Source organism: Serinus canaria, chromosome 1A (assembly GCF_022539315.1).
Source record: "Serinus canaria isolate serCan28SL12 chromosome 1A, serCan2020, whole genome shotgun sequence".
NCBI classification, from domain to species: Eukaryota; Metazoa; Chordata; class Aves; order Passeriformes; family Fringillidae; genus Serinus; species Serinus canaria.
In genome coordinates, this window is record NC_066314.1 from 3619358 (window position 1) to 3645291 (window position 25934).

The 25934-nt window shown below is 45.1% G+C and overlaps 1 protein-coding gene across 2 annotated transcripts in view; it reads right to left on the reverse strand.

Moving 5' to 3' along the window:
- Window positions 1-24651, reverse strand: part of PRKCQ (protein kinase C theta) — a 57311-nt gene extending 32660 nt beyond the window's left edge. Inside the window, exons 1-4 of one of the 2 annotated variants that reach the window (XM_030238507.2) lie at window positions 24633-24651; window positions 24093-24213; window positions 5502-5902; window positions 4204-4329 (exon numbers count right to left, since the gene is read on the reverse strand). In XM_030238507.2, coding sequence (XP_030094367.1) covers window positions 4204-4321 — 118 coding nt within the window. In that variant the 5' untranslated portion in view covers window positions 4322-4329; window positions 5502-5902; window positions 24093-24213; window positions 24633-24651. Of the gene's footprint in view, window positions 1-4203; window positions 4330-5501; window positions 5903-21681; window positions 22013-24092; window positions 24214-24632 lie in introns of those variants that run through there. The other variant, XM_009097448.4, reaches the window with a different exon arrangement.
- Window positions 24652-25934: the final 1283 nt, after the last annotated feature.

Genomic DNA, 25934 nt, shown 5'->3' on the forward strand with positions numbered 1-25934 from the left:
TTGAGGAGATCTCTAATGCTGATTTCAACACCAAAAAAAAACCCATTTCTAATCAGGTTAATCCCATCCCACACAACTACCTTGTTTATCATCTGTCCCAAGAAACTACAAAATGAGACAGGTTTGCTTCAAACCCCCAAAAGCTGGGTGCACTTTGGGATTAATGTCCAGCCAAGTAGCCAGCTAAGGGATGTTAAAACATGAACTGTCTTGCAGACCTCTCACTGTCCCACAGGATTAGAGTTTTCAATGAAACAAACTTTCCCTAATGCTTTAATTCCTCTTCCTTCACAGCATCTTAATGTGATGATGGCTAAAAATACAGATATCTCTGAGGTTTGCAGAGGTTTCTCTCTAACTGGGTCTCTCTGAAAAGAATCTCAGCCAGATTTATTTATCTCACAGAACCAGTTTTACTTCATATAGTCTTGTAAAAGTCTTGGATGCTTACTCAAGGTAAATTCTATACCACACTTACCCTTTGCAAATGTTCAACCCATCAAATGCTGAAGCTGAAGGAATAAGAGAAAAAAAGCAGCAGACATGTGACCCCTGTCTAAAGGCCCTGCTGCTATTTCCAATAATCCCAGATGGAAAAGAACATGCAGCTGGAAGATAACACGTGCTGATGAAATTTTGTCCCTAAACGAGAGGACTAATTCACAAAAAATCCGAGACAAAAATGAGATATAAACTTCCCAGCATCCCAGAAAACAGAAATCTCAGTAAAGGACCATCATTTCTTTGCTGCATCAGTGAAAAAGCCACAGATGTGAAACACAGCGCTTGCAAAACAAGTGCTTTCATTTGTGTTGCACTCCAGGACACCAGGCTTAAATAAACAAGCCCTGGAATGTGAATGAACTGCCCAATATACGGGATCAGACAGTCACCCCTGGTGCGTCCTGCTGACGGCTGTGGAATTCTGCCAGGGATTAATCTAACCCCAGGCTCCTGAAAAATGAAATTGCAACTGTCTTTCCTGGGGAGCAGCTTCTACTGTGGCTGGGAGAGCTTTTCCTGGAGGATTTGCTGAGTTCAAACACGGAGCAGGAGCCTTCATGAAGCAAATGTCACCAAGGCAGGTGGCAAAATGGCACCCGGCCAGGTGGCTTGTGAAGACAGAAGCCACTTTTAAAGGGCAGACTCTTTTTATATCTCAGAGGCACATATAATTTCTGAAATATTTTGTCATCAGTTATAAATTGCTGTAACACCTCCAACTATATGGAGGTGTGGTTTGTTTTTCTGGTTTTCTTTGGTTGTTGGTTAGTTTGTTTTTTTTTTCAGATTGCATTATAATGCGACAGGGATCCTTTTACAAAATAAGCAAGTTAAAAAATATAAAAGGCTGCCCAAGATCTATCCAGAACTTCTGAAATTCTTCACTGTGGTCTTGTTGCGACATCCCTGTGTCCACAAAGGATGTTCAACACTTCCAGATCCCTGGGGACCAATGACCTTTTCATTATGGCTGGTTGACAAGGGACAGCCTCTGGCATGAGCCCAAAGTTAAACTCCCTGATTTTGGAAACACATTTATCATCTACCACTGTTCTGTTTGCAAAAACCCAGCCAACCTACCAAACAAAAACAAAACCAAAAAATCCCACACTTTGCCAGTGCTAAACATAGAACCACAGAATGGTTTAGGTTGGAAGGGACCTTAAAAAAACATCCAGTTCCATCCCCCTGCCATGGGCAGGGACAACTTCCACTAGACCAGGTTGCTCCAAGCCCTGTCCAACCTTGAACACATAGGCATGTCCTGCCCTGCTCAGCATTCATTTCTGCTCTGAAAAACTACTTCATGGCCAAGTATCAGTGCACAAGGCAAGGATGATTTGCATCTCTCACCAGATGTGTAGCTGGTCCACTCCTACTCCTTGGTCAAGCCAAAATTTTAGCCAAAATTTTTATATCAGGTATATATATATATATATATATTTATATTTATTTATATTTATTTATATATATTTTTATATATTTATTTTTATATATTTTTATCTATTTTTATATATTTATCTGTTTATGTATATATATTTTTTAACCCATTACAATGGAGTAGCAATTGCTTTGTTAAACCAGGGAGCTGGAGAGCAAATTATGACCAAAAGAAAAATGATCATGAAGCAGGGATAAGACACAGTTTAGCATGGGATTAACAGCTGGACTTGACGTCTTTGGAGGTCTTTCCCAATCTTAATGATTCCATGATTCTACCTCAAACATATTTAGTTAATGGTTGTCTGGAGACCTTTTGCCTTCTTGCAGCCTGTTAGAGCATGACAGCTCCTTGGGATGGTGACGGAGAGCATTCCTGGAATTTGGAGTCAGGCTCAGCTCCCTGCACGTCAGACAGAGACCTCTGAGTGGTCTGTCTGGTCAGGGGAGAGCTTTTCCAGGGTGTGATTCACCACACTCATCATGGATGTGTTCCTCAGGCTGGGATTGCTCACACCTCAGTACCTGGGAATTAAAGGGTGGATGGATTCTGTGGTGGCCTCACTTTCCTCAGTGCCCTTAAGGTAAAGTTGTCCATCCACACATTTAAGCACCCTCCAGCAGATTAACACCTCCCACAGGAGGGGAGGGTGAGGTGAATCAGCCCCAGGAGGTTCACTGATGAGATGAGTTCCCTGGCTGTCCCACCAGATGAAATTTCATCCTAGCAAACAGAAATCTCCTAATACAGAAAGTCACTTTCCTACACTCAGCCCTCATTAATGGAGAAAAGTTCCCTCAAACACAATTTTTTACTTCTTGTTGGTAGAGGATTTATAATAATAATAATAAAATTATAATTATTACAGTAATAATTAAAATAAATATAATTATTATAATGATTACTGACTCTGAGGAGCATTAAAATTATATCCCTTAGAAAATACTTTTGTGTTTGTTGGATACCAGAAAACACTTTCAGCTCTGTGTTGGACAAATAAATATAAGACTGTTCTGACCAAGTTCATTTTATTCACTTTTGAACTGACACAGATTTCAATTTAAGTTATGGCTTTCAAAAGCCTCATTAAAGCAAACAGCCAAGTTCTGCACAGAGCTAAAATAAAATGCATTTTCTGATAAAAGTGAGATCTTAGAGATATCTTGTCATGCAGTATTTTATTTCCTTTTGAATTTACTATGCACCAAATCTTCCATTATTATTTGAAGTATCATTTAAGGCAAGACAAAGTTCAATGTGATAAATGCTGACTCTTAAACAAAAAATGAACCCCAGTGAAATACTGAACTATTTTAAAATTCTAATTTTTTAAAACTACTTTAACATCCTCTGGGGATTACAGTCATAGGGATTCTCAATAAATAGGGATTTCTGTGTGGATTTTATTTTTCAAAGAATCATAGCAGTCAAATTAGAAATTTATCAAAGATTTAAGCTAAATATCAGCCAATATGAGTAACTGCCTAACACCGAAGGTCTTGCTCTTGATGATCCTTCAAAAGCACAACTGGAGAACTTTTCATCCTTTTAGTGGAATTATTTTCATGCATAAGACATATAATAATTTTTTTTTTTTGAAGGAGGACTTATCAGTGTTGTTCAATCAGGATAAATGTGCAACAATCCATAGATCCAGACACGCCAAACAGCTTCTCAGGAGGTTTCATTTTCAAATTTTTTACACAGCACAGCAATTACACAGATAAAGTAACTATTTCTGCAGACAATGGGCTGTTTGAGTACTTTTTTTTTTTTTTTAAATTATGAAAGTGGCTGTATCTGTCAGTTTCCCCCAAAAAAGTGATTAACAAAGATGGCCCTGCCAGGATATTTTAGCTCACTCAGATTTCACCTGTCTGGAGTCCCACTGACAAACCAACAACTGGTCTTGGAAGGGTGAAACCAAATACAGCTCAGCTCATCTGCTCTGTCACATGCTGGGGCTTGTAATGCAGCTGATAATATCCTCAAATTGAACATAAAGATTTGTTTGGCACCATCTTAAAATCAGATTGCCTTGCAGACCATGCCAAACCCAAACTTGCACTGTGCTGGGACACACAAAGGGCTTCACAAAACTTCATAAAGTGGGGTTGGAAATGGATGATCTTTGAGGTCTCTTCCAAGCAAACCTATTTTATGGCTCATTCTAGTTACCCACACACAGAAAGTGACAAAGACAAGCACAGACATGACCTATAGAAACCCCCATCCACACTCAACCCCTCCCCACTCACCTGACTCCACGGCTTCTTTAACCATCACGGCGCAGTAGGGGTTAATCACCTCCCCCTGGGACGGCAGGTAAGGGCCACTGTCATAGTTGGACAAACCAATCCGCAGGAAGGGAGACATGACAAGTCCTGTGCCAAGCAAAAGACAGGAACACTTGGGAGAGAGTCTAAAACTTCCCCTGGTTTTGACCAGCCCCTTATCTCCGTCGGGCAGCGGGACGCCGGCCGCTAGTTATCCATCCAGCTGGAGCCTCTCTGACTTCCTTCCACGGACTGAGCCAGCACTGCTGGACGTGCCCAAGGTACTGGAGCTCAGCTCTTGGCTTAAACACGGAGCTGAACTCATCACAGGGCTGGGAAAACCCACAGGAGCAGCCCTGAGCACTGCTGACTTCGCGCCGACAGCCGGGAGCGAGGATGACAATGCACGGGAGTCACAAATCAGAGCTTGCTTGGCCTGGGATGAACCTCTGCTGTAAATGATGTTGAGTCACATCAAGAGCCTGAATGCTATGGGAGTAGAGAGGGGTTTGGGAATACTGTTGGTAGCCTGCAAGCTGAATGTGAAACTGTGAAATAACTGTGCACTATTTATATACGGCATGGGAAGGAGCTCAGGCATTCCTGGGTGCTGAACCACATTCACAAGTGAAGCTATAAAGAGAAAGTTCAGCTCATATGAACCACACTGTATAGACAGTGAAACAAAATACCCCACCAGAAAAAACAGCACCTCAGGTTTTATTTTAAGCAGCTGAAAACAGAAACAAATACAATCAAGGTGCCAGGAAACACTACAAAACCTTTGGGTTGAAACACTACAAAACCTTTGGTTTGAAACACTACAAAACTTTCTCTGCAAGGTCTTTCAAAGCCTTCGGAGAGAAGATTTAGTGAAACCAGAAATTCTAAACTGTTGTAGCTAGTGCCCATCATTTTACCATCTGGGTCCAAAACTGGGATTTACCACCCAACTTTTGTATCATCATCTGAGCTTGTCATTCCTGACTTCTCTTCCTGTCAATGGGGAGCAAGAGGCACTTTGAACTCAGCTGTAGATGTCTGTCTTGGACCACCAGAGTTAAAAGCCATCAGTGCTATCACCAGCTGTTATCTGTCAAATTTATTGACAAGGACACATTGTTCAAGCACAACAGCAAAAGGATGAATGACTTGTGGTGTGGGAAGCAGCCAAGTCTCTTCTGCATTTTACACATAAAAATGATCTTTCTGAAGGGAAGCTTCTCTAGCCCCACATGGAAGAAGTTCCATGTTTTCTGCTGGGAATAGCATTTTCTTACCTGCAAATGGTATTTTCCTGAGAGACAAGCTCAGTTTCTGAGAGGGACTTCTCTTTTCATCACTGTTGTGGACAACATGGAAAGGTTTTTTCAGCTGAATGAATATCTGCTCCTCTGGCCAGGCTGAGTTCAAAACCTGCCTCACAGTTCAAGGACACAGGAGGCAAGACCATCAAGGAGAGAGGAGAACTTGAGGAACCAAGATATACCCTTTGCTGGAGCCCTTTGCTGGAGTGTCTTCTCTCTTCCCCAGCAGTGTGGAGTGATGAGCTTCCATCAGACCCTCGTACAAATGCCTGGGGCTGCTACAAAACCCAGAACAACTTTTTGGCAGCACATGGCCAGGTTGCAGGTTGTTGTTCCACTTGTATCCTGGATTTGATGAGATCTTCTCCTTCCTCCTATTTTATAAAACAAAGACAAACTGCTGCAGTTATTGCTGGGACTGGAACACCAAATCTTCTGGCTGAGTATTCACAAGCATTGAGCATTCACATTCCAATATTTTCCGACACAGATGGCTCATGAAGCAAACTGTCCATGTTCTCTGACAAAGAATTTGCCTTCCCAGAAGGTTTCCCTAAATTTACTACTCTACATCAGGCCAATTTATACAATAAACAGCATCTGAAGACTCTCGTTCCCATTTGAGCTCCTGGCTGTGTTAGCCAACAACCAGGCTGAGTTTTCAGGAAAACAGCAAAAAAGTCACAAACTCTCTTGGATACTGCACTCAAAAGAGAAGAAAACCATCAGGTGTCTTGGAAAGAGAGAATAGGGCAGAGAAAGAGAAAAATGTCCTGTGACTCATGTCTGTTGTGTATCTCTAGGAAGGCAGAGGTCATGGATCTCTGCATGTGGCATTGCCCTCGACCAGGAAAACATCAGAACTTCTGCAAAGTCCCAGAAGCTGGTGGGAAAGGCAAAGCACCAGGTGGGGCTGGATACAGGCAGTCAGGACCATCCTGTTCTCCTCTGGATGAGGGCAGCATCTCTGAAGGAGGTTTCACATTAGCCAAGTGCCTGATGAAGCTGCTTTGGAGAGCCACTTACATTTAGATGGATCCTCAAGCACAGCTAGACCTGTGGCACTGCAGAGTACAGTGAGTGCTTTGTCAGTGCTCCCTGGCAAGAAAAGGCTAAAAGTTCTGCCTCAACTGTCAGAAGCAGAGAAACCTGATCAAATTAAGAAGGGAAAAATCTCTTCAGTGGAAAGAAATTTTTTTCCCCTCTCTGTGCGATGCAGACATTTATTATTACTTAGACATTTCCTTTGTTTCAAAAAACAAGAAGCTTATGAAGTCTAAAGACAAAAGGAAAAACAAATCAAAGGGTCTCTGGCAGCAGAGGTGAAATTCAAGGGGCTGTATATTTTGTAGCATCAATGTGGAAAGCTAAAGTTGGGCAAAGACTAAAACCAACAGCCCAAACATCCTCACTGAACCTCTGAGAGGGAACAGAAATGTCCTCTCTGCCTCTATCACACTCCACCAATTCTGGTCACTCCTGGGCAAGAAAAAATGATGGTCCTCTTCCAAATCCCTAATTCCTACACCTCTGGCTTTAGGAACCTGTTGCTCCACAAGCAGGAGCAGGAGGAAGTGCAAGGGGTTAAGCATTCCCTTACCAGGACTTTCCAAATTCCCCTTTAAAAGCTCAGAGTGGCAGTCAGAATCATTAGTCAGTGTGTTGGGCATCTAAGAACATAAGTGTTGCTAAAAGAATCCAAAGATCTTTTGATGGCTCCTCAGCAATAAAATGTGGTGACACTATTGACTCAGGTACTAAAGAAATAAAATGAGGACTAAATGTTTGAGCTGCAATTCATCACACTTCAATTAAATCAATGTATTCACAATATAGGTGGAACTGTGAAACCATCTTGTCCTGCTAAATGCTCCTATCACTGCTCCAAAAATCACTGCTTGGATGTGCTACAAGACACCTGCTCAGGTCTGTGGATCAGCTCCCTGAGCAGTGGCTTTAAAACTTTCCTTCATCTTCAATGCTGGATGTTCCCTCCCCTGCAGTGCAACTCTTCATTTTGGCTCTGTGCAATCAAGCACCTCCTGATCAGGTATCCCAGAGATGTTGTGGAATCTTCACTCTTGAAATATTCAAAAGCCATCTGGCCATGATCTAGGGCAGCTCCAAGAGTCCCTGCTTGGGCAGGAGAGGGGGACAAGAAGAGGTCACTTCAAAGCTCAAGCAGGGGGACAAGAAGGGGACAAGAAGAGGTCACTTCAAAGCTCAAGCAGCCTATGGTTCTGTGAAGACACAGGGGGATAGATCTCACCAAGACCCAGATGTCTGCAGCACCTGCATCCCCATGTCAGGCAGTCCTCTGGGCTCCTGAGAGAGGAGCAGGGGGAAATTGGCACCCTCAGATCCTGAGCTGGAACCACCAATGTGAGATTTCCCTCCTGTGAGAGCCAGTGTGGATACCTGGGGGTGATCTGTTCACATGAAGCACCTTCACTGCAAGATGTGGTGTTGATCAGATTCCTCAAACCATTAAAATTTCAATGGATCCCTTCAATGTATCAAACCTGAGAGACTTGTGCTGGGACTCCACATAAACCAGTTTATTGCAGGAGATGCTCTGCAGCCTCCAGCAAACAGGTGAGAACTTTCCACCAGCTGCAAAGCAAACAGTGGGTTTGGCACAGCAAGAGTCAGCACTGATAAACCAACAGCTGCCCTCCCAGGGCTTGCAAAGGCTGGCTCAAGCTTGCTAAAACCAGAGTTTACTGCTGTACCAGCCTTGTGTCAGCACTCTGCTCTGGGGTGGATTTCTTTACTCTGCCCAATAAATCAGACAGATAACTGGTTTCCTGCTTTTCTCTCTTCTCTCCCACTGTCTTTCCTGAAACCACCTTGGCTTTGGCCCAAACATCTGTTCTCCAGGTCAGATTTCCAGTGTTTGCCACTACAGGACTGCTGCTTGGCTGGCATCCATGGCCATAAACAATTAAGCAACAGCACAGCTCAGCTCCAGCACGGCTCGCTGTAACAGCAGCAGTTTAATTTAACACCACAAACAGCTGCACTGGATATGGAGAGTGTCTGCTTAATTTCCCAGTGGTCCTGTGAGGTATCTGGAAACCAAGGATGAAATGCAGCTTTCTGTAAGAGGCCACCTGCAACCTCTCCTACAGTGAAACCCCAGTAACTGGAGTTCAGCAATGCTGCACCCCACCTTGCTGGCACAGGGGAGCTCTGCCCACTCTGGAGAACAATGCAACAAATGGAAACCATTCCCAGATGATATTAGGAAGTAATAAACTCCTTAACGTCCTTAATCAATTGTGGCTAAGTAGAGAGGAAGAAATGAGTTCCTGCTCCCACACAGCAGAAGATGTGGATGGAGGACAGCTGCCTGTGATGGGATTTGTACTTCTGCCTTTCACTGACTGAAAATGGATGCATGTATGACACAGTAAAGATGGCAATTTATTGAACAAGGGCCAGCTGAAAAGAGAAATATTTCTGGATTTGAGATGCTGCTTTCCTAATGTCATCAAACTCTCATTTCTCAAGGTCAGAGGGAACATTTCCAGCTCTCTCCTTTTTTTTTTTTTTTTTTGAGGCAAAACTGCTTGCAAAACGAGTTCATAATCTCCAGATCAGCATCACTACGAGGGAAAGGATCCAGGAGTTTTAGCTGGAGGGTATGAACTTTCTTTCACCCCCTTTCCAAGGCATCTCCCAGCAAAAAAGGCAGGTCCTGACCCTGCAGAGATCTGTGTGCAAGGCTGGTGGAGACCTGCACGTGAGCATTACACAGCTCAAGGCCTTCTGCACATTTTAAGAGCAACCCTGAACACCAGTAGGGAAGGCTGAAATCCCTTTCTCCATCCTGACTCCTCATATCCCACAGACCAAACAGGAGGGAGTGGGGATCTAAATAACTCCCCTGAGTGACTCATTTTGGGTGCCCCTATCAGCTGTTGTTTCAAAGGAGATCACACCAGCCTGCTCATGAAGGTGGAAGTTCAGAGCCCCTCTGGATGCCATCCAACATTTCTCACACTTTCCTTTGACAAGGATGTGGATCAGAGGAGGGAAAGGAGGGGAAGCTGCAGAGCCCTTTGATTTTCCCTCTCTCTGTTCTCAGCCTCCCCATCTTCAGCATCTCACAAAGGCAGAGGAAGGAGAGAGTGAGGCAAGCCAGGACCAGCAGTCTCTGATGGGATTGGTACAATACCAGACTCCATGCAACTGAAGAGCCCCCCAAAACTCCCTGGAACCATTTGATTTCAAAACAGAGGTGATGCTCCCCACACAAACCCTTTCCCATCTCTTGCAGATGCAGAAGACCTGGGCAAAACATTTCTTTCCCCTCTGGAAATGAAGCTTGCAGGCTTTTCTAGGAGCAGGCACAGGGAAGGACATTTCTCTTAAAAACCCACTGGGGAGTCTTGTGGAGCTGTGTTTGGAGGGAGTGGTGTGTATTGGTAACAGGATCTATCTCCTCTATAAACCCTACAAACTCTGTCTGGAGTCTGCTGAGCTCTGGGGTTTTCTTTTGTTGCATTTGTGGTGCACAAGGCAAGAATGGAACCTCAAGTCTCTCTTCAGATCTTAAACATGATTAAACCACAGTGGAGTTAACACAAGTGAACAGATTTACAGCTCTAGAAGGGTGGGTGTCCCTCCCACTGGGGAATTGCTGGAATAGCTGCTGGGAATGTCAATGGTCACTACATTCATCCATGGACTCTAGGATGGAATCCTCAGCCTTTCTAGGAACACCTGGGTAGCTGGGCCTTAAAACCAGGGAATTTATGCTTTGCTATCCCCTTGGGTCTCCACACAACAATTCCTTCAGCCTGACCTAATCACAGGCTGTGCCCAAGGATTTTGATCAGCTTTTTATCCCCCTGTAATGCTGCAGCTCCCCAATCTCCTCCAGCACAGGCTGAGGTCTCCTTAGAGCAGATTTCTCTAAAAGCAACCTCTCTTTTCTCTGCTTGACCAGCAAGTTTGCAGCTGCACCCACCCCCTGCTCTGACTGACCCTGCAAGGATGTGGGGCCTGTCCTAAGCAGGAGTGGTGGTGGTGGTGATGGTGATGATGATGATGATGAAGATGATGGTGGGGGGGGTGGTGTGCAGCAATGTTTGGTTGGGATAAAGAGGCTGGGAAATTGCAGCCTGGCTGCCTGTGAAGAGATTAAGGATGGATTCACATGAATGTACAGAGACAACTGCACTGCACACATGGGCTGCCAGCCCAGCTCCCAGAACACCCAGACAGAGATATAAACCTCTGCAGGGGTGCATCTTGCCATCCCAAAGAAGGTATTTCAAACAAAGCCAAGCCCATCCTGGAATTGCTGTTTCCACCCCATGATTACACAAAGTTGGCCAAGGTCAGTCCCAGCACTGGGCTTCAGCTGCCCAGTGAAAAAGGACCCAGATTTTAGGGTTTGATCCAGGAGCAGATGCATTCCTGCCTAACAGTAATGACAGCTTGGAGAGACAGTGAAAAACATCTGGGGGAGGACCCCACACCAAAACCATCCACTCTGGAATGTGCTTAGAAAGGGAAAAAGGGTCCAATGCACAGGAACACCCCTGAGCACTTTTTAATTTGCTCACAGAGGATACAAATTCTTACACCAGAAGGAGAACCTCTCTCAGACATGCCTGTTGTTTCCCAGCAGACAATGTGAATTTGTCTACCTTGGCAGGGTGTTTAAAGCTGAATCCCTTGTTATTTGTGCAATTTGGAAAGAGAAGCAGAGCAGACTCACCAAATCTTTATATGGATTAAACCCCTCCAGGTCCTGTCCCTCAAGCCAGGTCAGTTCTCTTTTTTTTTTCCTCACATTTAATGAATTTTTGTCACATGTGGTCCTGAAACAAAGCAATCTTTCTCACTTGTACTGCTGGAAAAATGCCCAACTATTCAATTTGCTCTCCTTTGTAAAACCTTTCTCTTTTTTTGGTGCATTTTTAGGGTCCAGTGTATTAAGAGCAACTTGCCAATTTTGCTTCCTTCTTCTCCTGGAAAACTTATGGTTACTTTATTTTCCTGAATCACTTCATTTCTGCAACACCTGGACCACACAAGAAATGTTTTCAAAGTTATTATCCCTATTGTACTTGTCAAAAGAAATGTTTTCAAAGTTACTATCCCTATCGTACTTATCTATATTTTTTAATACTATATTTTCAGGTTTTAATTGTCTGCTAACAAACACTGAATAAACCAGAAATGACAGAGCATTGTTTAAAAAACAACAGAAAATTCTTTCAAGAGCTTTTCAATGTAATGAGGGAAATAAAAACATCCCAAACTGAGATGAAGCTACAATATGTCCTTTCCTTTTGTTCCTCTTGTTCATTAGCACAGCAATTTCTCTATTTCTGCATGATTTTGGCACTGGTTCACAGATTTCTTGCTCTGGCCTTTTGGGTGTTGTTTGGTGCTTTTTTAAATGACACAGGTGGAGTGTTCCTTAAATACTTCACCATCTTGTACCAGGATGTTTTTTAATGCACTGACTTCCTGCCAGTGCCAGCATCTGCACCTATTTTTTATTTTCTTTTTCTTAAAAACAAAGAAAAAAATCCCAAAGAGGGGTACAGACTTATGAACATCCTTCCTTGTGCAGGCACAGTTTCATGCTGTGATGAACTTAACTTGCCAGTGGAGGTATTTAAAGTCTTTGTTTAATCCAGAAATCTGCTCAGGGTATTTGGACCCTGGATTACAGAAATGTTGGACTGGAAAAGAGCATTTCACTCACCCCTCTGCCACCCAGCAGACTGTGTCTACCTCACCCTCGAGGTATCTGTCTGGCCATCTGTCAGCAGTGAAGCTTCTCCTGTGCTTGGTGTCACCACACACTCCTCAAAAAATGGGCAGATTTGTCAGAGGAGACTCAGATCACAACTGGAGTCCACACTGGACATGCACACCTGATTTCTGTGTGACAAAATGGAATCTGGAGATGTAGGCCAGGCTGGATGGGGCTTGGAGCACCCTGGGATAGTGGAAGGTGTCCCTGTCCACAGCAGGGGCTTGGATTGAGATGATCTTTAAGGTCCCTCCCAACCCAAACCATTCTATAATTGTATGTATTTTAGGAAACTAATTTTGATCTGGGATTGTCCCATGTTTCTCCAGAGCTTGCACCATTATTTAAAGAGAATCACTGTTTCCTCCTCACTCCTCTGTAGCACTGGATGAATTTTTTATCAAGCTCAGCAGATAGGAACTGCAAAAAGACCAAAAGACCATCCAGATCATTCATTTTAGGCACCCCAACACCACCAGCCCAGCTCTGGTCCACAGCCCCCAGCTGCCTCCCCCCTGCCTGAAATCCTCCCAGGAAGTCTGCAGTGACCTCTGCTCCTGGGAGCACCTGGCAGAGCTCACATTTTACAACAAACAGCACCAGGCGTGACTCAGGTAACCCAGCCTTTTCCACAGCTTTGAAACTTCATGTTTATTCTGCTAAATATAATTACATAAATATCAGCATCAGAAATCTTTTGCACAGTTTACAGTTTCTGCCTTCATTCTCTGCTCCATCAATTCTTGCTGCCATGGCTTCACCACCATCACCCCCAATTTGTTGTTGTTGCTCCCATCAATTTCAGGTGCCACATCTGTGCCATCTCTTGTCAGCACCATCCCAACTCCACCTTCTGTGTCCTTCCCACTCCCAATGCCTCTGGACTCCAGCCACCCCCTTAAATAAAGCCTGATATATCATTTCCTCTTCCTCAGTCATATTCAATTTAAATTTAAATTTAAAACTGCACTTCTACTTAAATAAAGAAGCTCTGGCTCCAGTTATGCTGAAAGTCCTCTTCCCATTTATAGTCTGGTGTCCTATTCTCAGTGTCAGAGCTCCAGACCAGTTCCTGGGAGACTTTCCAGCTCTCCATATCTTCCCACTCCACTCACCATTTAACTCACATCAACTTTATCATTTGTCCACCAGTTTCTTTCTGTGCTTCTGCCCTTAGCTATCTCCCTGACTGGGAGGGATATAGCACACACAGTGGGATGAAGAATGAAATAGAAAACACAGGGAAAATTAATTTTAGACCAAAGTGGTGAGAATCAGGTTTTTGGGATGTTTTTTGTTGTTGTTTTAGTTTCTAATTTAGTTTCTGGGGGTTTTGTTTTGTTTTTTTATATCACTATATGGCTGCTTAAGCAAACCTTCATGAGTTCATCTTCCCACTGTGAGAAGAGGGAAATGATGAACATGCAGACAATGTCTGCTTCACCTCAGCACCACTGCCCCAGCTCAGCTAAGCAGTGCAGAGCACAGGGAATGTGCTGCTCCTCCTCACACACCACTGGCCACAGAACAGCTCAGTCACACACCCAGACATCCAGGTGCACTCACAAAATCCCAAACTGGGACACACTGAAGGCCCCTTTCCTCTCCTCTTCACCCAAATAAACCAATTTCTGACCCCCAGCTTTGGACATTCACTCTCCTGCCTCCTCCATACCCATTTGCATGTGGACTGCTCACCCCAGGCCCCTTCACAAAGAGCAGAAAGAAAGAGATCTGCTGGCTTTTCAGTTTCCATTATCTCCATCTCGCTGACTGAAATGGGTCAAACGCCTGGTGACCTCAAATGCCTCCTTCCCCCTGGGCTGAGGGAAGCCTGGTTCAGGTGGAGGTGTGTGTCCTCACACAGAACCCCACCTGTGACACCAGAGGGGATGGCTCTCACCTGCCAGCAGCTCAGTTAATTCAGAGATCAGCTCAGTTAATTCAGAGATCAGCTCATGGGTGTTTTCTCTGCATTGAAACCCCCAGGAGCTAACAGGGGTATTGCAGAGACAAAAAAAAAAGCTGAGGACAGGATGGTTTACAGCTCTCTCTAAGTGCAACAGACTGAATCAAAGTGCACTGAAACCTTTATTTATTTTCCATGGGGTTTGAATCTGGTCTATAAATAAGGCAGAGGACAATGTTAATGACTAGGAACTGGGAAAACTGACAGAAGCTGTATAATTGAATTTTCTCATGAAGATATTTGGTAAAAGCACCATCCTTTCCAATTTCACTTCAAAATACATTGCTGAGAATTACCCCATTTTGATGGGAGAAAAAGGGCTGTTCTCAGGAGTTTTTATTTACTTAACCAATATTTTAATTGTTTGAATGACAATATCTGTAGTTGTCTTGACACCCTCCCCTGGCATGAGGGGGAGGAGGAGCAGGAGAGCTGAAAAGGGAAGCTGGAGGATGCACATTTTTTACTATTTCACCCATGCTGTAAATCAAAACATAAATAGCAAGTGTTACTGTAAGGGTGGGAGGGGAAAACCTGGGTAAATTCAGCCCTCAGCACATGCACAGTCCTTCAAGACAAGCAGCAGTGACTCCCACAACTGGGCTTGTCTCTCTGTTTTCCGTGGATAACCTTTTTCAAATCCCATTCACAAGTCAGAGCAGATCTCCACAAGCCTCAGCTGCTCTTTCTGTTCTTGACATATCAGCCCCAAAAGGCCTCCCCTCTCACTCAGGCTCTCCTCCCACCTCAGCTGTCCCTGCTTTTGCTGCTGATTCAGGTGAGAAAGAGGAGCAGCTTCACCAGCACAAACTGCACAGCAAAGTGAAATGACCACATCAAAAAACCTGCTCAGATCCAAGTGAAAATTAATCATGGATAAGTTTAGATTTGAAACAAAACAGAAGTTAAGCTTCTGCTCCCAGCACAATCTGGAGTCAGGTTCCTGGGGATTTATGGCACTGAGTGATCCCAAATTTTGGCCCCAATGGGAAGGTGACAGCCATCCTGCTGCTGGCTGTGATGCCCCTGAGTATCCCTGGGAATTGCTACCTGCTATTTACAAAATCATTAAAAAGGTCAATGAAAGACCCAGCTGAATCAGGGCTTCACTTGTGACACACCTGCATGGTCCAGGAGAGTCACTCCAGCTTTATGTGAGAGTGTGACCTCCTTCCCCATCCCTGGAAGGGCTCTGAGCAACCTGGACTAGTGGAAGGTGTCCTTGACCATGGCAGGGGGGTTGGAACAGTCTTGAGTAAGCCTACCAACCCAAACCATTCTGTGATTCAATGATTCTACAACAATTCTGCTGCCACCCTCTAGCAGTACTCTATCTTTTACTTTTTCAGTGGTTTTTGGGTTAAAAAATAAAATTAAGGCCACATATCTGGGTAGTTTGTATGGATTAGGGCCTCTCCAACAGTCATTTAGCCCAAATGAAGCAACTGCTGGTGTGTGTTTGATCCCAAGGAAAGAACTGAGTACAAAGTGATGAATGACTGCATCAATGAGGAGAGACAGAGATAAAACATTCCCCTACTAAACCCAAGAAAAACCTCGCTGTCAGCCCAGGGCTAGGAGTACATTTGTCAGAAGGGTTCCTTACTCACAAAAAAAACCCCAGAATAACTTCACAAAACAACTCAGCCACAGCCCTAGAGCCAGTCTGCTTTGAGAATCCTCTTCCACACTCAATCCCTGCATCCCTGAGATGAGCTACCCCAAATCCTGACTCTCAGCAGATGGGTGCATTTACAGTGCTGGGACATCCTTCTGCTTGTTGGGATGGACTGGGCTTATTTGCTTGTCCAGAGTTATGTGGTGCAATGACATCTGAGGCAGGAATTGCACTTCCTGGCCTGGGTGGGTGGCTGCTCTGCAATAAATTACCCCAGTGTGATGACAGAGGAGGAATCTGTGCTTGACTTAGAGGTGTTCTTCAGGGTTTAAGCTGTCTGTTGTACTCTTCCTGGATCTTCCAGATGCCTCATACATCACAGAATCATAGAATGGTTTGGGTTGGAAAAGGTCTTTTAAGGGCAGGGACACGTTGGACTAGAGCAGGTTGTTCCTGTACGTTGCACTGATCCCCCACTGCTTCATCAGCCACACCTTTACCACCAAAGCCCTTCAGTAACACCTGCCAGACCTAAACACAGCTGAATCTATACCTTAAACCTTCATCCTTCAGCAGGAGGGAGGCCTGCATGAGGTGTTCCAGCCCCACACACTCCTCTCACCACAGACTCCTCTTATACCCACCTCCTTACCATCTTCCATCTTTGCCTCATTTTTTTTTTTTTTTTTTTTTCACTCAGGTGTTTTCCTGCCTCAGACTGCAGTCCTGATGACTCTGAGGTCCAGCCCACCTCCTCAGCTCGGGGACCACTTCTGCAGGCACACTCACACCCTTCCTCATGTTACTGACAATGTCTGGGATCACCTTTTCAAACCAGTTTCAAACATCATTTTCCTGCCTTTCTGAATGATGAAACCCATGGGAAACAGGTGGTGAAAAGTGCTTTTTGTTGCCATAGAAAATTCTAGTTATCATAAAGGATCACTTTTTTCCAACTAAAAAATATGGGTATTTTCTGAAGCAAAGTGATGGGTTTTGCTGTAGGGCCTGAAATATTTTAATAAAGCAAACTAACCAAAATGACTCATCCATAAGGTTCCCACATATCCTCATTCTTTCTGCCAACCAGATTTATCCACAGAGCCACATCTTCCCTGATCACTATTGCCATGGACACTGGAGACAGAGCCAACACCTTTCTGCACCACATGAAGATGTCCTGTTGCACTTTGGAAGCCCCAGGAAACAACAGAATAGAAATGCATGGATCATCTTTTACTAAATTCCTACAAGACACAATAACAGCTCAGAATCAAAACATCTTTGTTGTGGACCAAAATATTTTCCATTAAAAAACTTAATAAAAAAACCCAGACCATCTTCTGTGTTTTGGAAGGAAAACTTCTCCATTTCTCTTGTTCTCCAAAGCCATCTGAGTCTGTAAACCCTGATGCTTCCAGCTTGGATCCTGCTGTTGTAACACTTCACCAGGGAGCAGGTCATTGTGCTCAGGAAGAGCTGGAATCTTGCTACACACAAGGCTGCAACACCTCCCCCTTGTTTCCATCTCCTTCTTTCACCTTTTCTACTTCCTTTTGTACCATTAGCTGTGCTAAGTTTGCTTTCACTCATATACGTTGTAGGTAAGAATGTATATGTATATAGAATTAATTATTTTTATGGATTCATGTGCAGTCTCATCCCCCTCTCCTGTCAGGGCAGTTTTAATTATGGAAACAGTCCTCCCACTGACAAATTTGTTGATAATTATCATGTGAAAAGCACAAAAAGTTTTTTAATGCCATTTTTGGATTTCTTTACGTGTATGGAAGATGTTCTAACTTTCTCCTCTAGATGACACATCAAATACTTTCCTTTACCTCTCCATGGTCTGCTAACCTTGGATGAAAATGGATCTTTTCCATGACTGTGGGTTCCCTGTCTATGTCAGGAGGTGATATTTTGGTAAATGAATGCAGATTTTTCATTAAGAACCCCTGGAGATGTCTGAGGCCAGGCTGAGCAGGGTTTGGAACAACCTGGTCTAGTGGAAGGTGTCCCTGCCCATGGCAGGGGGTGGAACTGGAGGAATTTAAGGTCCCTTCTGACCCCAACCATTCTGTGATCTATGATTCTAACAGAATCAGGCTGAATATCATCCATGGATGGGCCAAAGATTCATCACCTCCCTCTCCTCACTTGTTTATCATCCAGAAACTTTTTTGTCTTTTAGCATTGGCATTTCCTATGCAAATGCTCTGACTAGTTTTATTTCCTGCAGATAACTGGGATGATCAGGAAAGGAGAATGCACTGCTTCACAATGAATGCCAAGCAAATTAAATGCTGTAACAATTGAGGTAGCTGATTACTGAGAAACAATCCAGCCCAAAATGGGTCAAATGTGAGGTGGAAATGACCATTTAAAAAAGAAACAAAACAGAAAGATATCATGTTGAGATCATCCCCTGGACATCTCATGGGTCTTTAGAGCTCAGAAAAATATCAGGAAATTCACTTGAGAGATAACTGAGCCCTACATCCTCACTACATGTCCTTTAAAACTGTACACTTACTCCACTCAGCATTTCTGCCCCAAAGGAGCAAACACAGCACATGTTCTTTTGCATAAGTGGAAATAAAAATACCCCCAAAATGGATGTCACCACTCTGCCCCAGAAATCCACTCAGAAGCAATGGTGTTACTAAAAGGTATGATAGCAACCAGAGGAATTATCCATTGCTAAGACAGCTGGGTGTGATTTGAAATGTAATTTGGGTCCCTTCCACTCTCACCATCACAGTTAATAAATGTTATCTCTGCTGCTGGGTGTGATCTGGCTGGTGGTGAGAGATGAAAAATCTCCAACGGGCCCAATAAATAACAATATTAACACAAGGAAGCAACGATGCAGATAAATCACAAAATTGACATAAAAAAAGCCATGATACAACAAAAACACTGTGCAATTGGCTACAGGGAAGGGTTTGCAGTTTGGGCTGCCTTTGCCAATGTTTTCCTCCCAACCAGGAGCTGGATGCAAGGAGGCAAAGAGAGAACAACAGCACAGGATGGAAACAAACTGTCAGTGTTTGCAGGCTGCTTCCAATGTCAATCACCAGAGTGATCTGGGGAACATTTCTGTGTGAGAACAGGCACATGAGCAGCCCTGGGAGGAACTGTGCAAAGCTCCTGGTACCTGTGACTACAGGCTCAAGGCTCTGATTAATCCTTTCCATGGTTTCACACACACAGGTTTTGGATGTTCATACTCCTGTAGTGACTTCCTCTTCCTTTTCTGTTTTAAGAGTCACTTTCTCAAAGCTTAGGCAAAGAACAACACTCTGTTTACACAAATCCTGGCTTCAGCAAAATGGGAAGCAACAGCAGAAGCTGCAGCCAAGTGTTTTCACTGGGATCCACAAACACATGCATTAAAAAAGCCAAGAGCAGAACATCTCTCCTGGCAAAGCCCTGGAAGGTTCTTCATGCTTCACCTCCCTCCCAGGCTGCTGCAGAGCTCTTGGCAATTAAACTCAGGTAATAAGAGAAGAAACCAGAAAATTGCCACCAGAAGTTTTATTCACCATATCACTTCCTTCAGAACAATGTGGAAACAGAGACTAACCTGCAAAAGATCCCAAGGAAGAAAAATAAAAATTTGGCATGTTGGGAAAGCTAAGCTGCTTCTCTTGTTCCCTCTATCCCTCCTTCCCTGCCTCTCCCTCTTTCCTTTGAGGTCTCCACCTCTGATGGGATTTGAGGCACATGTTGCTTCTGTGAGAAGCTCTGAGAGTCAACCAAGTAACTTTCTTTGAAAAGAAACACACTTGAGGCAGGAAAAAAGAGCTTAGTTAGCTCCACCCTGGCAGTGTAATAACCTTCACAGCTCTCCTTGGGGTGGAAAAAAAAATGAAAAGGTTTCCCCAGCAGTGTGAGCACAAAACCAGCCTGGGCACAGGGGCTGCTGAGCTGCAGGGTACAGGTTCAGGAGGGAGATCTGAATCTTCAATAAGATAAGGCCTTAAAAAACAAATCATAAAATTCATGTAAAAGTGAGGGGGAAGTCTAGCAAACCTCTGCGTTGCCTGTGCCAGTGCAACTGTGGCATCATCCTAAGGCAGGGATTCTTTCCAGGCCAAAACCTCTGCACAGGCTGAGCATCACTTGCTTAATTCACCTCATGTCCACACAGGGCTTGGCTAAAGAGTCATGTGGGGAAAATGAGGGGTCCAGCAGGGCTGAGGGAGCCTTGGCAAGTAAAGGCTGGCAGACACCAAAGTCTCATGTCCAGCCGAGACAGCAAAAAGAGACAGAGGCAACAACACTGGGATTCAGATTCAATTCTGATGTCAGGAGTTCAGGCAAGGGCAGCTTGAACTCCAGGAAAGCAGCATCCTAGGAGGCTGTCTGTTATTTCTAGCTGGATGCAGTCCTGCTCCACCACATCCAGGTGGGACAAGAACCTCCTTGGAGCTCCTTGCTGGTCCCTCAACTCCACTCCTAAAGCTCATTCCGCAGAAATCACAATGCCTGGGGGCCTCAACAGAGATGTGAAGTCCTTTCTTCAATTAAAAAAAGAAGGATAAAAAGAGAAATAAAAAAACCCTAAAACCACTTGTGCAGGGCCTCAAGGACTTGGCTGTTCAAGAACACAAAAGTTTGAACATTGCCCTTTTCACTGCAAATAGTTCTGCTGCTCCCCCAGCCTTTGTTTTTTTTTTAATAACAAGTTCAGTGAAACTTTATCTCTTCCTGCCCTAGTAACCCTACTAAATAATCTGCTGTTAGCATGACTCAATTGAGTGGCTTTCAGCTGCTGGAGTCGGTTTTTTTTTTTTTTTTTTTGCTACTGTTCTTTCATCGGTGCAAATAAAAAAAAAAACAAACAACTTGTAAAAAGCTTTCCTCTCTGAAAAGTATCACACTCCTGGAGATTAAAGCGCAGCTGAGAAGTTGGTTACTTGCCTGGTAGAAAGGATCTGATTACACCGAAGTTTAACTGTGTTCGAGTTCAACGGGTAGCAGAGAATTCAGCCGGGCTGGGGTTTCAGTCCCCTCCTCCGAAAGGAAACGCAGCTCGAACACTGCGGAGCGGAGGAGGGATGGAGGGTTCATTCCTCTTCAACTGCCCAAATCTGCTCTCAAACTTATCGCAGCTCTTTCTAGAACATTACAAACCCGACCCCAAAGTGATACATACCCAGCCGCTGAGATACAGCAAAGCCTCTAAAACTACTTTTCTGTCTGTCTGTCCTATCACACACTGCTGTAACCATGAAACACCTACAAATCACCCCTGAGCCCAGCAGGAGAAAGGCTTTTCCCTCTATGTCTTCCCCAGCTTGTTCACTCTGTTGACTAAAACTGTTTGTAGCCGGTGTTTCATTGTAGTTGTTTCATTATGTTTCTCACTTTCCCCTTTTCTCTCTTACACGAAGATACACGGGAGAAAACAACGCTCTTTTTTAAAGGCAGGAAAATGTGATGGCGAAACCACAAACACTCGCAAGAGACATCAGGTGGAGAAGCTGAAAGCAATTTATACTCTTATTTAAGGGTAAAACGATAAATCAAACACAACTCTCCGGACAAATGCCAAGTTATCACCTTTAAAGCCCCGTAACAGCAGCGCCGATGGCTGCAGCGGAGCAAGTGACACTGAAATCCACCAAGCAGTGCCCTCAACTTTCCCGGTATTACTGCATAGGTTCTCCCTCGGAGGTCCCACCCGGCCCTGGCACATCGGCCCTGCAGCGGAACACCCTGCCCGGCCCTGCCCAGCGCATCCCCCGCGCATCCCGCTCCGCTCCGCCGGCCGTACCTGCTGCCCGCGCAGCGCGGCTCGGCTCGGATCAGTACTGTTCGGCTCAGTTCAGCTCGGCTTGGCTTGAGCCCAGTCCCGCCCGGCACAGCCCGGCTCGGCTCTGCCTGGCTCGGCTAAGTCCCGCACAGACAAACTCAGCTCTGCAGAGCCCAGCCCGGCACAGCCCAGCTCAGGTCTGCAGCGCTCCTCCCGGGACAACACGGCTCGGCACGGCACAGCCCAGCCCGGCTCTGCTGAGCTCCGCCCGGCACAGCCCGGCTCAGCCCAGCCCAGCCCGGCTCTGCTGAGCTCCGCCCGGCACAGCCCGGCTCAGCCCAGCCCGGCTCTGCTGAGCTCCGCCCGGCACAGCCCGGCTCAGCCCAGCCCGGCTCTGCTGAGCTCCGCCCGGCACAGCCCGGCTCAGCCCAGCCCGGCTCTGCTGAGCTCCGCCCGGCACAGCCCGGCTCAGCCCAGCCCGGCTCTGCTGAGCTCCGCCCGGCTCAGCCCAGCCCGGCTCAGCGCTCCCGCCGCCCCCGCAGGGAAACAGCGCCCTCCGGGGCGTCCGCAGCCACCACCGGGGCTGCCCTTGCCGCCCTTCCTCCTCCTCCTCGTCCTCGGCACCACCTCTCTCCCCGCCCCCGGTGTCCTCTCCGTTTGCCCCCACACATTCCGAGCCGGGGGCTGGGCATGGTGTCCCTTAGGGCTGGGGTCCCTGTTACCGAAGGGGAAACTGGCTGCAGTGAAACTCTCTCCCAAAATAATCAAACAGGACAACCTGACTTTTTTGTCCAGGCTGCAAAGCGTTGTTGCCGTGGCTGGCAGGGGTGCAGAGGGAGTGCCTGCAGAGAAGTCCTTTCCTCATTCATATCTCCCACTGTGTTACCTTCTTGGACATAGATGTTAGGAACCTCAGACCAGGTTGTTGTGTGGAAGAAGGATGGGTGGTACCTGTTTGGTGCACCCCTTCCAGGGGCTGAGGGTGTCAAAAGTGAGTTTTGCTCAGGATGCTCCCTAGGAGACCTTCTCAGCTCCACAGGAATCATGGTTTTCCTCTTGTGCTGTCAGAAAATGTGTGATGCTGGCCATCATGGATGGGTGGATCTGGAGCAGGAAACTGGCCCAGGAACATGGGAGAGGAGCCACAGGAAGGCAAGGAAACCCCAGAAATGTGGTGGCAAGGGATTCTGGAGAAGATAGTGGGAAATTCCTCTATCCTCCAGGGTAACACCAGCTCTGTGAGACCCGTGGGCTTTGCTGACAGACAAATCAACATGATCACAGCTATAGCAAGGACACCTAAAGATGTCCTTCAGCTCCCTGGTGTACCCACAGAAAATGTGAGACCATGTTCAACCACCTTCTGTGGCTCCAAAGGCTCCAGTGAAGAATCTCAAATAGAGTTTCTCTAAAAGTCCAATGTACAGAACACCACACCTGCCAGATCTGTGAAAGATGTTTTGTTTGAGATCACCCAAATGAGGTGCTAAGAAATTTTAGGGCCTGTAAGTGTTCACTTTGAGCAGGCTGGGATGGCCCTTTGAATATTGTTGTGATTATTTTGCCCTTGAGGCTGGTCTCTAAAATGTAAATTATACATTAAAATAAAGAAAAGGGAGGTGAGGCAAAGGGAAAGGTTGCTGGGATTTTGGAAATCAGGGGAAATCAATTGCTTTCAAAGTGTGGTTCTTTCCTATTTTCTGAGACAATTAGTCTGTAATACCTATTCCTGTCACTGGCAGGAGAGAAAAAGACATTTAGTGAGGGAGACGATTTTGCATTTTAATTGCTCACACCCCATTAACTTACTCATCATCCTTCCTGTCTGCATCAGAGTCCATTACACTGGGCTGTTGATAATAAAAGTATACAGAATAGGTTCTTTCACCCCAGCTGAAGGCAAGCTGTAGGTAATCAAAATTCCATGTATTCCCATCCCAAGCTTCAGTTTTCATCTCTTGTTGTTTACTGATGCAGTTGCTGAAATTTGCACAGGAACCTGGTGTTTAGAGGACCATATCTACCTGCTCTTAGGCTGGGTGCAAGCTTTGGGTGTGTACTGGCATATCCCCAGCTGGGATGCAGCCCCATGGTCTGTCCCCCATTCTCTGACCCCATTGCTTCACTCACATAGGTCACATCTCATCCCTGGAAATGCTGAGGACCAGGCTGGATGGGGCTCTGAGTAACCTGGTCTAGTGAAAGGTGTTCCTGACCATGGCAGGGGGTTGGAATGAGATGATTTTTAAGGTCCTTTCCAACCCAAACCATCCTGGGATTCTGGGATTCTGTGTTCTGGGGATCAGAGCACGACAGAGCAGGTGTTTCCATGAGGATCCCTTTGCCTTTAGGAACTTGGCACGTGTGCAAATATTTAGGCTCAGGGTTACTGTCCATGTATCACACACTAAACATTGTACCAGACCACTTACCTCCAACCTGGCAGAAGGTTTGAGCCTGCATCCTCCCCCAGCAAAACATCTGACTGTGCAACCAGAAGATCTCAGATCAGGGAAAATTGTTGGCAAGACAAGCCAAGGATTCCAACTCCCGCTGCAAGGGAAAATAAATCAGCATGAGCCCTTTCTGAAGGGACATTCACCCATCTTGTCACTCCAGATCTCTGGTGAGAGCCACACCTGCCTGCCACAGCCTGTCCCAAAGTTGTCCTTCACTGCCCTTCATGTGTAACCTAAACCTTCCCTGCTGGGATTTAAGCCCATTTCTTGTAATGGGATCACAGAACCAGAGCATGGTTGCAATGGAAATGATCTTTAAAGGCTGTCAAGTCCACACCCCCTGCAACATCTTCAACTCCATCCTGTCCACCAGGGATACAAAGAACAGATTCTCCACTTCTTTCCACTCCTTTTTTTTTTTTTTTTTTTCCACAGCAGCTTTTGATCAGATTTAAAAGCTCTGTGGTCTGGGAGGCAGCTGCCATATTAATTACCCAGACTCAGGATAATTACCTAGCTGACACAGAGCTTCCACTGAAACACAGGAACGACTGCTGAGCATTGTTATTGCCATTTAACTCGACTCTACAGCTAATCAGGCGTCGCCTTCTACAGCAGAAGAGGCCACTCCTGTGGGTGGAGGTATCTGGAAACCAAAAGCCCTTAAAGCTGCATCTTTCTGGTGGAAAATATCACCACAGGCATCGTGTTTTCTTTCCTGTATTTGAAAACCACCCACATTTTCAGTAAGGAAAAAAAAAAAATTAAAATCCAAAACTGAGCATTTCACCTGGGCAGTGAAGAGTTTAATTCTCTAGAGTTTAATTCTCACCTTTCTGAAGGGTTTAATTCTCAAAATATTTGGTCTCTGTTGTTTGTTTTTTAAGGGTAGTTGTTTGTAATTTATGTTAATTTAGAGGAGGAGATGGGGGAAATAACAAGGAAACATATTTAATAACTGCTGTGAAAGCAAATATAATATTCTTCTTGGTCTGTGCTTTGAATTAATGGAAATGAATGAATTAATGTGTTTGGAAAATAAAGAAAAAATATAGCAGGTCAAGGTATTTTCAGAGTTTTTTATATTTTTGGGTTTTTTTCTTTTCACCCTCAAAGGTTTCTACTTCTTCCACAAGAATGCACTGCATGTTGCCATGAAGTTTAATTTACATTTCAGTCTCTTCTAGCAGTGATAAAAAAAATCTGCTAAGAAAGGAGTGGAGAGGTCACTTCATCCCTTTTACCATGCAGCAGGTCCAGCACTTCCCAAACCCCCTGTTCCCATGAGACATCTGCCCAGCTGGAGGTTACACAATTCCAGCTGGGGAGTTCCCTGGCCTGCCCAGAAGAGGACAGGAAATGCAGTGAGCAAATCAAACTGCTTACAAAATGCTGTGTGGCCATGCCCATCTGCCAGGCTCCACCAGGAAACATTGAGTAAATCTTTCTACAGGGTCCAGCCTGACTTGACTTCCTTGGAACTCCTTGACTGGAGATTTGTGTTGTCTCTCTCAAGCTATAAAGGGAAATAAATCAACTGTGGTGCTGGTGTTAAAAAATCCTTCAGGTTAGTCTCACGCCAAGGATCAACTGAGCATATGGTGCTCAATGTGTTCCCAGCCCATAAAGTTTTCTCATCTCTGATTTTATAAAGTTTCATAGCTTTTTATCTGTCAGTTTGGGCTCAATATTCTGGTTTGTCAGCAGCACTCAAGATAATCAATTTAAGGAGGGGTATAAAATGCATTTTAGAGCACAGGTTGAGGGAGGCAAAGCCTCTGCCTGACTTCACCTGCTGGTTTCCACACTCTGCCT